The following is an 11,814-nucleotide window of genomic DNA, read 5'->3' as shown; positions in this document are numbered from 1 at the left end:
CTTGTCCTTGTATGACGCCTCTAGCCCCTCTGGTCACAGTGCCAGACTGGTTATGAGACCATGTTGCTGCATAAGGTCGTAGCACAGGTGACCTCACACTTAAATTTCCTAACCTTACCCACACAAACTGATGATGAATAGACACAAACGTGCTGGTAAGGGTCAGTAAATACTTATATTTCAGAACCATATTTCAGATGGCGCTGATGAAACATTGCTGCTGATGAACATTTTAAAGCAGAATAATGTTGTCCGGGATCATAAGCTGTCAGTGGAGCAGATGACAACCTGCACACCAAACCTGAAACTGGGAAACGAGCGCAGGACAACGGTTAAAGGAGGAGAAAATGTACAGGGAATGACAGGACAGAAAGAAAATATCTCCTCTAAGAACAGGCTGTGCAGACATCATTAGTGATACTAAAATGACACGTAAAATTTTGACATTTAGTAGGAAGCAGTTCCTCAGTCAGTCAGATACTAATATATATGGTATTTAAGGGGTATTTCTTTATAACACGTGACATTGCAGCTTTATTTGATCTTCACACCAATATTTCTGAGTTGATCTTGTAGCAATTTTTTGCTTGTTTTGCTAATGTTTCATTATTGTATATTATTATTATTATTGAGAACATGGTTACACCAATAGTGTTGCTTTTTGTGACATTTAAAATGTTAATATGTTGAACTTTAATAATTTAATATTCCTTAGACCTGAAATATGAACAGCAAGAATGAGAATGGTAAATTGCTATTTTTATACCCGTAAAGCTTTTAGAATACTTTAGTGACACTGGGGGGGCGGGGGTCTTTTCGGGGGGCTTTTTTCTTTCACTGTAAACTGTGCCTTTGCAGTTAGCGGGAACCATTTCCGCCAAGTGCTTCGCAACTGTAACTGCGCCAGCAGAGCAGAATGATCCGGAAGACATAACAGTGACCTGACACACCAGAAACCTCTGTGGCTATACTGGTGACCAGCTTTCAGAACCCAAGGGGACCCCTGTCCCCAATCAACGATATCAATGGTAAAATGCTAAATTTGTCCATTTTACACAGAACTTGGTTCACTCCCAGTTGTTATTTTGCAGAAAAGTAAAGTGCATGCTTAAATTTAAATGTGGTTTGTCATTTGGAAATTTCCAAAATACAAAACATCTGGTCAGCTTTCTGCAGAAGCATGAGCCACATTTAAATCTAGCCACATGCGTCACTGGATCACACCGCAGTGTCGAAACTTTTCGCTCGCTTCAGTGTTCAGTGCAGTGCTCTCTTGGGAGATGGATCTCCACAGCCTCTCCCCATGCCGCGCTCGCACCATGGCACACGGGCACCCGGAGAGCGGCGACGTCAGTGCTCACCCCGATACATGACAAGGGCCGGGTCAAGCAAATTACCATTTCACAGAGACCGTTACTCATTTCCACATTTGTGCTTTCTTAGAAACTCTTGGGTGATTTCAAGATAACATGATGCATTTCTGTGTCTGACAGTTGAGTATTTTCCTTATGTTGTTTGAGTAAAGACTTTTTACAGTTCAGTCACTATCATTTTTTATGTGATGCATCAAAAAAATAAAATTTAAATTGTAGGCTTATCATTTAATACCTTTACAGCCCTGAGACCAGAAGCATGATGGGCCAGACGCCTTGAGCCCCACTGGTTTGAAAAGCAGGACTCAGAACTACAAACTAAGGCTGCTGTGAAGGGTCCCCGTGGTTGAGGGCAGGACGAAACCTTCCTGGTACTGCTGTTCTCGTGGGTCATTCAGAGGCTCCCTCAAGCCCTCTCAACATCCAGTTAGATCAAGTCACGCTGTCTGAATCTTTAGCGCTGAAGAAAAAGGAATGAAAAATATCAAGCCTCTCTCTCAGCCTTTCAGGTCACGCTCAGGCTGAGGGGGGGGCTAATTTTCAGTGACCAGCATGCAAATTCTGGCATGGCCAATGCTACATTCAGCACGTCATTCACAGTAACCGGGCTGCCGGCCGGACATTACGAAGGGCCCCCTCTAGGAGGGATAAAAAGGAATTTTCCACAAGTCCTCCTACAATCCTACATTAGTTCTTCCTAGTCGTTTACCTCTGTTCAGTGGTTGATTTCCTTGATTCTGCTTGATGCTTAATTACCTTACAATATTTTGTAAAATGACTAACCCTAGAATACACAGCAGGGTGACCGAGGTCTCTGACTGAAACACACCGCTCACTCCTGTCTACCCTCCCCTCCCCTCCCCGCATCCGTGTGATCAGCCCCGCTGTGGCAAAACAGAAATCACAGGCACTGGGAGAAGTTTCCTACAGTCCAGTTTAATGTGAGTAATACGTTCACATTAGGTCTTCCTATCGGTTTACAGAGAAACCGGATTGCGCACTTCCGTGTGGCAGGGAGTCGCCGGTTTGCCCAAAGTACAAAGGCTTTCTGATGAATACCAGCTAGCGACTACAGCCATTACAAAACAGAACAGCAAACAAAAGGGCTTGTTCTCCTCAGCGGGAATGGAACTGGAGCAGAACGCTAAACGGGCTCTGTACTTCTTGGAGCTCGGTGCACAGATTTGGGTCACTCTGCCCTGAATGTACCCTAGAGCTGCGACCCACCACAAACTCGATGTGAATGTGGGCCGCGGCCCCCCTCCCAAAGCACAGCCCAGAAACCTAGAGCCCCATCAGGTCCTGCCAGGAGATAGGAGCCTATCTGGTGCGTCATCCACAATCTGTAGCATGCTTAAAGATGGTGCAAACACACGCAGTAAAAACGCCTGTGTGCTGGCAGTCCCGGCCTGAAAACCCCCACCCGTTATCTGTGAGCCTCAAAACTCCTCGATGACCCGGAAGTGGTTGTCGATGGAGGCGGGCTCATCGTGGAAGTGCAGTGTGCTGGTGATGCGAGCCTTCAGCTCCTTCAGTGTCTCCACGAACTGCCGGTGCTCGTGGCCCACCCAGGCGCGCATGGGGTCCTGCACCTCGTAGGGCGTGACGTGGGCGTGCAGCGCCACCCCGCTGGCCGCCAGCACCTCCAGCGCCCGCTGCTCTGTCACCCAGGTGCCACTGCCGCCAGGGTGTCCCCCATCGAGCCAGTAGAGCTCTGAGATCCGCTGAAGAAAGGTGGCCAGCTCCGGGTCGGACCTGGCCGCTTCGAGCTCATGCACGATTTGGTTCAGAACCACACATCCCTTGCTGAAGCCCACCACGATCAGGGAGAATCCGGGGGGTGGGAAGCCATCGGTCGGGGACAGGAGTCCAGCCCGCAGAAGACCATGCCTCAGCAGCGCCCTCAAGTGGCAGACGGCGCCATAGTGAGGGGAATGTTCCGGGGTGCCAAACATGTTGCTCTCCACAAAGTTGCAGTAACTGCTGAACTTGTGCAGGTACATGCAAGCGGCCCGCACCACCCAGATATAGTGACCGGGGAATCGCTGTCCCAGGATCAGTGCTACGCGCTCAAAGCTCCAGCGCTGCCACTGGGCTCCTTCCGCCTGGTGGGCCATCTCCTGCTCAAAGTTCTGGATACAGGGAGGCAGGGGACAGAGGGGGCAGAGAGACAGAGAAACAGGGACATGATGACACATAAGAGGGGAATGACATAGTAACTGCAGCTATTTTTTAAAATCACCATTGGAAAATGTCAAATCTTACTGCCAAGTTTATATTTACTAACTTCACAGACTAACGTTTTAACACATCATACAATCTAGCGGTATTAAACCACATACACAAATTCTTTGACTTCTTTTTTTACAAAAGATGTGGCCAAGATTCCAAGGCCCAGAAGTCACATGATATACACGTGTCTTTACGTAATCAAGTTTAGTTACGCGTCCTCGTACTCTATTAAGACTGTTGTACATCTAACCGAGTTTTATATATCACTAGCCATCCTTTGTATTTGGAAGACTCACATTTTGGACTGCAATGTGAAGTGAGCCCCCCCAGATGCTGGTTTTCCCTCTCACCTGTATGTCCCCGGGGAAAAAAACGACATGGCGACTTTGGTCCTCGGAGGATCGCTGATCTTGGGCGCAGGAAGGCCGGAGCATCAGCAGATCATTCGTACGACGAGGCTGACTCCCCGGGACCGCTGCCAGTCTGAGCATACGGGGCGCTACGGCAACGCCCAACCCAGCACCCCCGAAAGATCCAGCTGTGGCAGTCATAGTCCGAACCGTGACCATCAGAGACACGCCGGCAGTAAGGAGCCAGATGTTTGACATGGGCCGGGCGATTTACAGCTGTATTAGCCGGAGGAGCGCATTCTAAGTAAGTGCCCGCGCTTAAATGTCTGCGCACTACGGAGTGTCGGAGAAGTACGCAATACCGCTTCCACCGTCACATCGCACAGAAATGCACGGTAGTACAGCCCGAAACAACAAATTTGCATATATCGTCTGCAAAGCCCAAACGAACTCAACAGCGGGCACCTGCATTCATTTCACGTGAACAATGCAAAACACGGATTATTTCGTACTTTACCGAAGAACGATGACGCGTCTAGATTTAAAGGCCTTGTGTGCGCATGCGCGTCCTGTACGTAAATTCGAGCGTTTTCGCGTTTTCGAGACGCGGTGGTGGGACGACGGCAAGTGAAACTATTTATCACACTTTACACTAGAAGATAAATAACATTTCGATTGATGGCTTAGGAATCGTACAGGGTTGCAAAGCAGAAAAAAGGTTTTACCTTTGGACTTTGTTCAGATTCGCAAAATTATATTTTAGATTTTATTTATTAGTTTTCATATGTTGTATTTGGCTAGAAATGAAAGGCTGACTATATATATCTTATTATGCATGCATCACGTCCTCTCCCGGGGTCTGTAGTAGGAGGGGAGGTGCGCTCATGTCTGCGCAAGCTCACTGCAATTACGCTTAGTCTTGCAGAATTAGGTTTAGGTTGAGTTCTGGGATATGTTTTGTTTTTCATTTTAGATGTAGAAGAGCTGTCTTTTCGGTTAGGTCTTAGTAGTAAATCAAGCCAAATATCTTATACTCTAATATAGTTTTTTCCCCTTTTAACCACAACAGGTGATTTAAAGGACTTTGGACCTATCACACAATCGTTGCAGTTCCTGCCGGTAATCATTGTGGACAAATTCCAGGAATTTTTCATGTTAACTTTTGGTAAAAATTGCTAAATTTAAGAGATTAGCAAACTGTGGCAAAATACATTACCCAAAACACTCTCTTCTCCTGACTTCTGTCCACCGTTTAATATAAACTGAATTTTTAACTTGTGTTAGTTACTTTTTATTATTCTGTGGACTAAGAGGCTAAGTGCAGTGACACTGGGAGGATGACATTGTCCATACAGTTGTGGACAGAACCGAGATGTCTAATGGACAGGACTCGTTTCAGCACCTGGGCTCTGTGACGTCCCCACGGTTCAGAGTGATGTCTCTCAGCGCTGTCACGCGTCGCATGGTCACCTGCCTGCTCAACATCTCCGAGGCACGGAATAGGGATATAGTGGACAAGGTAGCAAGAGCAGCTGTTTTCCACAAGCACGGTGAGTTCACAGCCGTAGAAGATAACGATTTACTTGCTGTTAAATTGCATTTTTTTAAATTCTGAATTCAGCTCTTTCTCAGGCGATCATGGTAACATACTGTATAACCCTGCCTGTTTCTCAGGAGGGTGGCGGGAGGGGTCCACAGTCCTCAACATTTTTAATGACCACGGCTACAACCGTTCCGTGATCACCATTGTGGCGAGCATTGATGACATCGGTGAGTCGCACTATGCCGCTGTCTTAATGTGGTCTTTCAGGCCTCATGCCTCTGATCCAGGGTCCTGAACATATATCGAGCGCAGCAGGACCTACCCATGCCCTGTGTCCTCCAGGGGAAGCAGTGTTGTCGGCGTGTGAGCAGGCCCTGGATATGATCGATATGAGGGGCCATGTTGGGGCTCACCCGTGCATGGGTGCCGTTGACCTGGTGCCTCTCTATCCCCTGGGGGAGGATGTGGGGCTTGAGGAATGTGGCAGGGAGGCCAGAGGTGCATGACAAGCGGAGCCGCCCAGGGTAATGTGATTTAGCCTGTAAACGTCTGTAGTGATGTGTACAGTTTCTTTTGACTGTGGTCAGAGCTGGCCGGCAGGCTCACGCGGCGTGTCCCCGGAACCGCCGCCTTCTACTTTGGCATGGCGGACGATCCCTCGCACCGCGGCCTTGCTCAGCGCCGGAAGGAGGTGGGCTGGTTCCGGAATAACCATGATCTGTCCCGTGTCCGGCCAGATGTGGGCGGAACGCCCGAAAGCAGATATGGTTTGACAGGTCAGGAAAGGCACATGATCTGAGAGTGTGACATGACATTATTATTCAGTCTGGCTTCTTCCATTTTGATTTTTGAATCTTGATCAGAGGTATCTATGCTGCTAAGCATTCAACTACAGCAGTTGAGGGGGGGCTTCAAGGGAATGACTAGTTTGCCACAAAACAGTCTTTGATTTTGTACATCTCTGTACTAGATCACCTCGTACCTCCACTCTAGTCTGAAACTTGCTCTCAGGCCTGTTCTGTCCTACAGGTGTGGGGGCCAGCCCGTATGTCATGAACTGTAACGTCACCCTCGGCACACAAGACCTCAACGTGGGACACCGAGTGGCTGCTTCCCTGCGCGAATCCAGCCCGGGTGGGATTCCGGGAGTGCAGGTGCTTGCCCTGCCACACGAGGGCGCGGTGGAGATCGCCTGCAATGTGGAGAGCGTACCAGGGGCCCCGCCCGCAGACCACTGGCCCACCTTTAGTATTCGGGGTCAGCAATTCTGGCACGCGCCGGCGTCCCTGATCTCCACACATGTAAAACAGCTGGCAGGGCGATACGGTGTAGTCACCAAGGGAACGGTGCTTGTGGGGTTTACACCCCAGGAATGCAAGGGCCTTGCTGTGCAGGCCATCACTCAGGGTATCGGTGAATACTGGAAACACCAACGTGCCATATTTATGTAATGTCCTTTTACAAACACAATGCAGGAGATCTGACCAGCAGGCAACTGGGACACCCCACCTCAGCCAGCTTGTGACCCAGACAAATGCAAGTCCATGTTTGAGGCTCCTCCACCTGAACTGCTCTCAATTAGCACATCATCCTGGGCGAATTCTAGACATTGGTTAGACTGTGCAGAATGCTGCACAGGGCTGCAAGGCCTGTTTCAATAAAGCTCTCATTTTTATAAAGGTTAAAATTCAGTTGGTCACTATACAATTCTCACAAAACATGTAACTAACCCCCCAGAGGAAGAAACGTGACCCCTTTTATCAGACAAAAATTGAGGTCAGATGTCTTCATGACCCCAATTCACATTCTGGCTGTGACTCAATCATCCAACTTCATACACGACACCCAAGAGTAGTCGTCTGAAATTCTGACTTATCCCTTTACACGGCTTACAGAATTATCCAGCATCTACCACTTTCCTGATCGCAAATCAGCCCCTCTGCTGTCAGCGCAGGCACCCAACACAAGTCGCGAAAATTAGGGGTTTTATTCATTTTATTGTCATGTCAAACAAATTAAATTAGCCTACCTGTGAATATCAAACTACCACCTTTCACACAGTCACTTATGATACATTTTGGTCAAAAAGGGAACCGGCGGTAATCGTGAGCAGCAGGGCTGGAAGGCGGAACCCAACAATGCACAGACTGGCATCTGAATAAAGCAGACCGACATTCCTGAAGTTACAGCAATGACTGACGCTCCTTATAAATTACGAAGAAAGTGCAACAAGTGTTCAAGTAGAGCGTATGGTTTTAATACACGACGGGTTCAGGCCTGGGGTTAGGGGACGGTAGTTAAACACTGGCACTAGGTGTGGGGGCAAAAGGGGGAGGGGCAAAAAAATAAATTAAAAAAAAAACTGTGCATTCCCGGGGAAGGTGTGGTCAGGGGACAGGTTTTGGTGTGTCATCTCTTGGAAGCACGTCGAGGATCCCGACCGTTGCTGATTGAGACGGAGGGTTTGGACCCCATAGGGGTTCCCCCTACAGGCACTTGGGGGGCACCATTCCCTGGAAGACGGCCATTAGCCCGTCCCAATCCCCCCAAGGCAGGGTCCCGGGGAGCAGGGGAGGAACTGTTAGTGGAGTAGGTCTGCAACGAACCATTACCTGGAGTAAACAAAGTAAGAAACGGAGCTTTGAGCAAGCAGAACTGAAGCATCAAGGCACAAGAGCTGGAGAACGTCATGCTGTTGGGACACGTCCCATCATGTCATTGATGATAAAACCTTTAAGTATCTCCAAAAAGTACCCTAGTGGCCTACTGCCGCTTACCTGTCTGTGCAGTGGTACCTGAATTCTGATTGTTTGGACAGTCACCCCGTTGTTCTGCTTTCCCCTGTGGAGCAACAGACTAACATGAGGACCAACACATAGAAATGGAAATGCATGGAAAAACACACCCATAACAACACGTCGGGTACAAAGAGCCACATATTTGAAGCATGACTTGAGCTGAAAACTTGAGATTAATCCTTCACACCAGAAGCATTCAGATGATGTCAGGGTTCAAAGGACAGAAGAGAAAAACGACTAGAAGGTATAAATGCCTGCCCCTCAGCCAGCATAATCTGTGGAGATGCTGGGGAAGGTCAGGACCAAACTCACGGTCTTATTCTGCAAGTTGGCCTGGGCAAGCAGTTCTGGGTTTGGCTCACTGAAGTTTGGGACTTCTGAGTAGACCATGCAGAACCTGCACCACATAGGAAAGAGCAGCAGTTCAGTGAGCAAGACCAGCATTTGTGTACTGAAGGGACCGATTTGCGGAAGTGGCACCGAGCATTAATAGACACAAAACAGCATGCTCGAACATAACTGCGCATTTGTGCAAAACCGAAAGCGGAGCTTAATGGAAATTATGAGGCTTCAACCCTTCCAAAATGAGTATACCTACTCTCCAATCTTCTGTAGGTCCCCTCCTCTTCCAGTGTAAAGTGTCAAACAGCCCTTCCAGATAGAGGCATACCTGGAAATAGGCGGGACGATGAGTAAGCCACAAGTCAACGCTGACACTATGCCTTAGCCTTGGTGTGGTCACCTTATTGGGCAGGTCTATTACACCTAATGATGCCACCCTAGTGAATCAGACACATGAAAGGACAAGCCAGATGGCATCAAGCACTGGGTGGGCGTGTATGGAGGGTAGCGTACCCCCGTGTTAGGCGGATGATGTCACCGGGCTGGATGAGGCTGCCCAGCTCATCCCAGACAGAGATAGTGATGCTGCCAGTTTTGTCGGCCACCTTGCACGACCGCACCTCATGGCCATCCTTGGTCTTGGTCACCCGACCTATTTGAGTAAGAGAAAGACCAGGTTGTTCCCCCCCAACTGCACACTTCAAAATATTTCACTTATTCTGAATCCAGTAATAATGAAACACTTAAATTTAAAACTTTAACCTTGGGAGTGTAATTGTGTCAGACCAAAAGAACCTTGAAGGGTAATACAAACGTATATAAACTTGCTTAAAACAGCAGAGCCTTCCCTATATTTAGACATTCACGGAACTGCAATAGTTTTTCACCACTACACAGATCGCAAGGCGGAACTGAAGAGAACTACAGTACCCACTGACAATACGGCCGAAATGCATATGCATGGACATCGTTACCAACATGTCGTTAACCCTGCGTCATCACTACGAGCGTTTCTGAAAAGCGGCTCTGGCCCTTTAAGAAAACAGGGAGGAAAAAACGTGTACAAATGTATGAGGGATACAGAGGCGAGTCACTTACCTATTTCCAAAACAATAAAGATGATATTTAAATTTTTCAATCCGGGTTTTACATCTTTTATCAAGAATACTGCGTCGTTTTGGATGTTCGACATTTTAAGAGAGGGGAATGTATGTATTTAACTATATAGTGCTATATATAAGATCACTGAGCAGCATTGGTGTGTGAGACGTGGAGCAGGGGGTGAAAAACGCAGCCCTGTCCACTTTGGCAAGTTTTGATGGGTTATTTGTCAAAATAAATACCCAAATTAACTCGGGGAAAGGATCTCTTTCTCTGCTGGCTAAATCTGTAGCTACACTTTCGTTTTAAATAGACACCAAGCTTGCTTGCGATCACGTTACAGACCGACTTCCCTCTAGACAGGAATTTTCCCCAAAATTCCCCTGGCAAACCCTAAAACACCCAACACTCTCCCTTAGAGGATGAGGCCACATCCATGTTCGCCGAGAGTGTAATCATAAAAACTAAGAAAAGGAGCTGGCTCGGTGCTAGAGGTTTCCGTCCTTTCATCCAGAGCGCATCGCTTAAGACTATTTCGTGAGCAAGATTTGCTTAAAAAAACGAAAGAAAAATCTGCCTGAACCGGAGAGCTTCAGTCACAAAGAACTTGTAACTGACAGTCAAGATTTTGGATTAACGCTTTTACACCCACAAGACCGAATTTACTGTATATCAAAAGCTCTAAAACGTCTGACTGATTCCCTCCCCAGTGCGTCTTTGTGACCGGGTCAACTTTTTCCTCGCTCCCTTTTTGTTTGCTAGCTGAATTCAGCCCGGCGTTAACCGGCAGCTTGATATAATAGTTAAATGTATTTCTTAAGCAGCGCTTGAAAACGTAACTTTCAGGTTTATGCTATATTCAAAAGCACTGCAACCGCACTGCCAACTTCAGACCTATTTTTTTTTCTTTCCGCTTTCGACACAATTTAACACGGTATGACCGGCACCACTAACGCCAACACTACTCTCTAAACAATACCCCCAGACTGCGCCAGCGTGTGTCCCACTGTTCTTATAAATGCAGAGGACTGTCTCATTCGGCAACCCGGCTGAAGGGGGGAACGGGAGGTTGCTTTCGTTCCGTTTTTCGACATACCACGTCCTTATCCTTTTGTTCACTAATGTCTGACGTCATTGCCGATGTATTGAAAAAAAATTAATACGTACCTACCGCAAATCATAAAAAATATAGCAAAATAGCAAAAAGAAAATGAACACACGAACACTAAATCTCCCACATTGAGCTGCAAACTGGTACCTGCCGTGTGCTCTCTCGCAACAATGGCTTCAAAACCGCACGATCCTATTGGGTGCCGAAGAGAATAAGTTAACATGTATCTGCGGTGTGTAACCTAACATTACTGCGTGTTGGATTTAGGGGAATGTTACAAGTACAAACAGAGCGTATTTAACACTTCTTGTAATATACAAGAAGAATGGTTATATTTGGTGTAGTATCATCGATCCACGCTCAGGTTGCAGATCTAATGTGTTGCTTTTTGGGCTCACTTTCTCTCCCCTTGAAAGATTGGGCCGACGCAAAAACTTAATTACGACGAGCAATGGGTGGTCATTTCTAGACGTTCGTTTGTATATGACAGTAGTAAATTAAGATTTGAAAAATTATTCAACCGTGATATGTTATATTTCATGAACTATCCACTTAAGTTCGTGCTGGGGACATTCAGAAACGTAGTAATTGAACAGGTATTTATTACTTAACACGGTGTTTTGTATACGTTATCCCAGATCATTTCGTTGAAATGATTTTATTAGTTCACATTCTTAATTCTTTTCAAATATAACACTGTTGTACTGTTACGTACAGTGATATTGTATTGTTCAATAACACATACTTGTTAAAATGTAATGTTTAAATTAGGTAATATAAATATTATTGCAGAGTTCGCAAACGCCTGCTTAACGTACGTATATACATATTTTTATTGTTATTATTATTATTGTTTTAAATGTAAGAAGAAACAAAACATATCGTCACGAACAGGATTCGAACCTGTGCGGGGAAACCCCATTGGATTTCGAGTCCAACGCCTTAACCTCTCGGCCACCGTGAC

General features: G+C 46.8%; 3 protein-coding genes and 1 non-coding gene across 7 annotated transcripts; 1 reads left to right on the top strand and 3 right to left on the bottom strand.

Annotated features, from left to right (window-relative positions):
- Positions 1-2,289: 2,289 nt before the first annotated feature.
- c16h2orf69 (chromosome 16 C2orf69 homolog) lies at positions 2,290-4,213 on the bottom strand. The gene is made up of 2 exons (XM_048978873.1): positions 3,956-4,213; positions 2,290-3,505 (listed from the first exon to the last, which is right to left on the bottom strand). The coding sequence occupies exons 1-2, from the start codon at positions 4,211-4,213 to the stop codon at positions 2,813-2,815; spliced, it is 951 nt and encodes a 316-aa protein (XP_048834830.1). The 3' UTR covers positions 2,290-2,812.
- ftcdnl1 (formiminotransferase cyclodeaminase N-terminal like 1) lies at positions 4,120-7,185 on the top strand. Of its 4 annotated transcripts, XM_048978869.1 has the most exons (8): positions 4,443-4,578; positions 5,025-5,074; positions 5,355-5,505; positions 5,630-5,725; positions 5,841-5,996; positions 6,086-6,274; positions 6,528-6,652; positions 6,974-7,185. In XM_048978869.1, the coding sequence occupies exons 1-8, from the start codon at positions 4,443-4,445 to the stop codon at positions 6,980-6,982; spliced, it is 912 nt and encodes a 303-aa protein (XP_048834826.1). In that variant the 3' UTR covers positions 6,983-7,185. The 4 variants fall into 4 exon arrangements, with proteins under 4 accessions (XP_048834825.1, XP_048834823.1, XP_048834826.1 ...); XM_048978866.1 differs by lacking the exon at positions 4,443-4,578 and adding an exon at positions 4,123-4,259 and having other exon boundaries at positions 6,528-7,185; XM_048978865.1 differs by having other exon boundaries at positions 6,528-7,185.
- A 290-nt stretch (positions 7,186-7,475) lies between these two features.
- Positions 7,476-9,874, bottom strand: nabp1a (nucleic acid binding protein 1a). Its single transcript, XM_048978874.1, has 6 exons — positions 9,737-9,874; positions 9,152-9,290; positions 8,895-8,966; positions 8,609-8,693; positions 8,276-8,339; positions 7,476-8,110 (listed from the first exon to the last, which is right to left on the bottom strand). The coding sequence occupies exons 1-6, from the start codon at positions 9,828-9,830 to the stop codon at positions 7,908-7,910; spliced, it is 657 nt and encodes a 218-aa protein (XP_048834831.1). The 5' UTR covers positions 9,831-9,874; the 3' UTR covers positions 7,476-7,907.
- A 1,858-nt stretch (positions 9,875-11,732) lies between these two features.
- Positions 11,733-11,814, bottom strand: trnas-cga (transfer RNA serine (anticodon CGA)). The gene has a single exon. It is a non-coding gene; the product is annotated as a tRNA-Ser (tRNA).

This window comes from Brienomyrus brachyistius, chromosome 16 (assembly GCF_023856365.1).
Source record: "Brienomyrus brachyistius isolate T26 chromosome 16, BBRACH_0.4, whole genome shotgun sequence".
Taxonomy (NCBI): Eukaryota; Metazoa; Chordata; class Actinopteri; order Osteoglossiformes; family Mormyridae; genus Brienomyrus; species Brienomyrus brachyistius.
This window is presented reverse-complemented; position numbering and strand designations above follow the sequence as displayed.

What these genes read in the sequence shown, in the direction of transcription:
- ftcdnl1 (XM_048978865.1), top strand. Translation starts at nt 4,443, where the DNA reads ATGCAAAACACGGATTATTTCGTACTTTACCGAAGAACGATGACGCGT. An exon ending in GACGCGGTGGTGGGACGACG is followed by an intron (nt 4,579 to 5,024) that starts GCAAGTGAAACT and finishes TAACCACAACAG; the next exon opens with GTGATTTAAAGGACTTTGGA. An exon ending in AAGCAGATATGGTTTGACAG is followed by an intron (nt 6,275 to 6,527) that starts GTCAGGAAAGGC and finishes TCTGTCCTACAG; the next exon opens with GTGTGGGGGCCAGCCCGTAT.
- c16h2orf69 (XM_048978873.1), bottom strand. Translation starts at nt 4,213, where the DNA reads ATGTCAAACATCTGGCTCCTTACTGCCGGCGTGTCTCTGATGGTCACG. An exon ending in TTTTCCCCGGGGACATACAG is followed by an intron (nt 3,506 to 3,955) that starts GTGAGAGGGAAA and finishes CCCTGTATCCAG; the next exon opens with AACTTTGAGCAGGAGATGGC.
- nabp1a (XM_048978874.1), bottom strand. Translation starts at nt 9,830, where the DNA reads ATGTCGAACATCCAAAACGACGCAGTATTCTTGATAAAAGATGTAAAA. An exon ending in ATCATCCGCCTAACACGGGG is followed by an intron (nt 8,967 to 9,151) that starts GTACGCTACCCT and finishes GCCTATTTCCAG; the next exon opens with GTATGCCTCTATCTGGAAGG. An exon ending in AGGTACCACTGCACAGACAG is followed by an intron (nt 8,111 to 8,275) that starts GTAAGCGGCAGT and finishes TGTTTACTCCAG; the next exon opens with GTAATGGTTCGTTGCAGACC.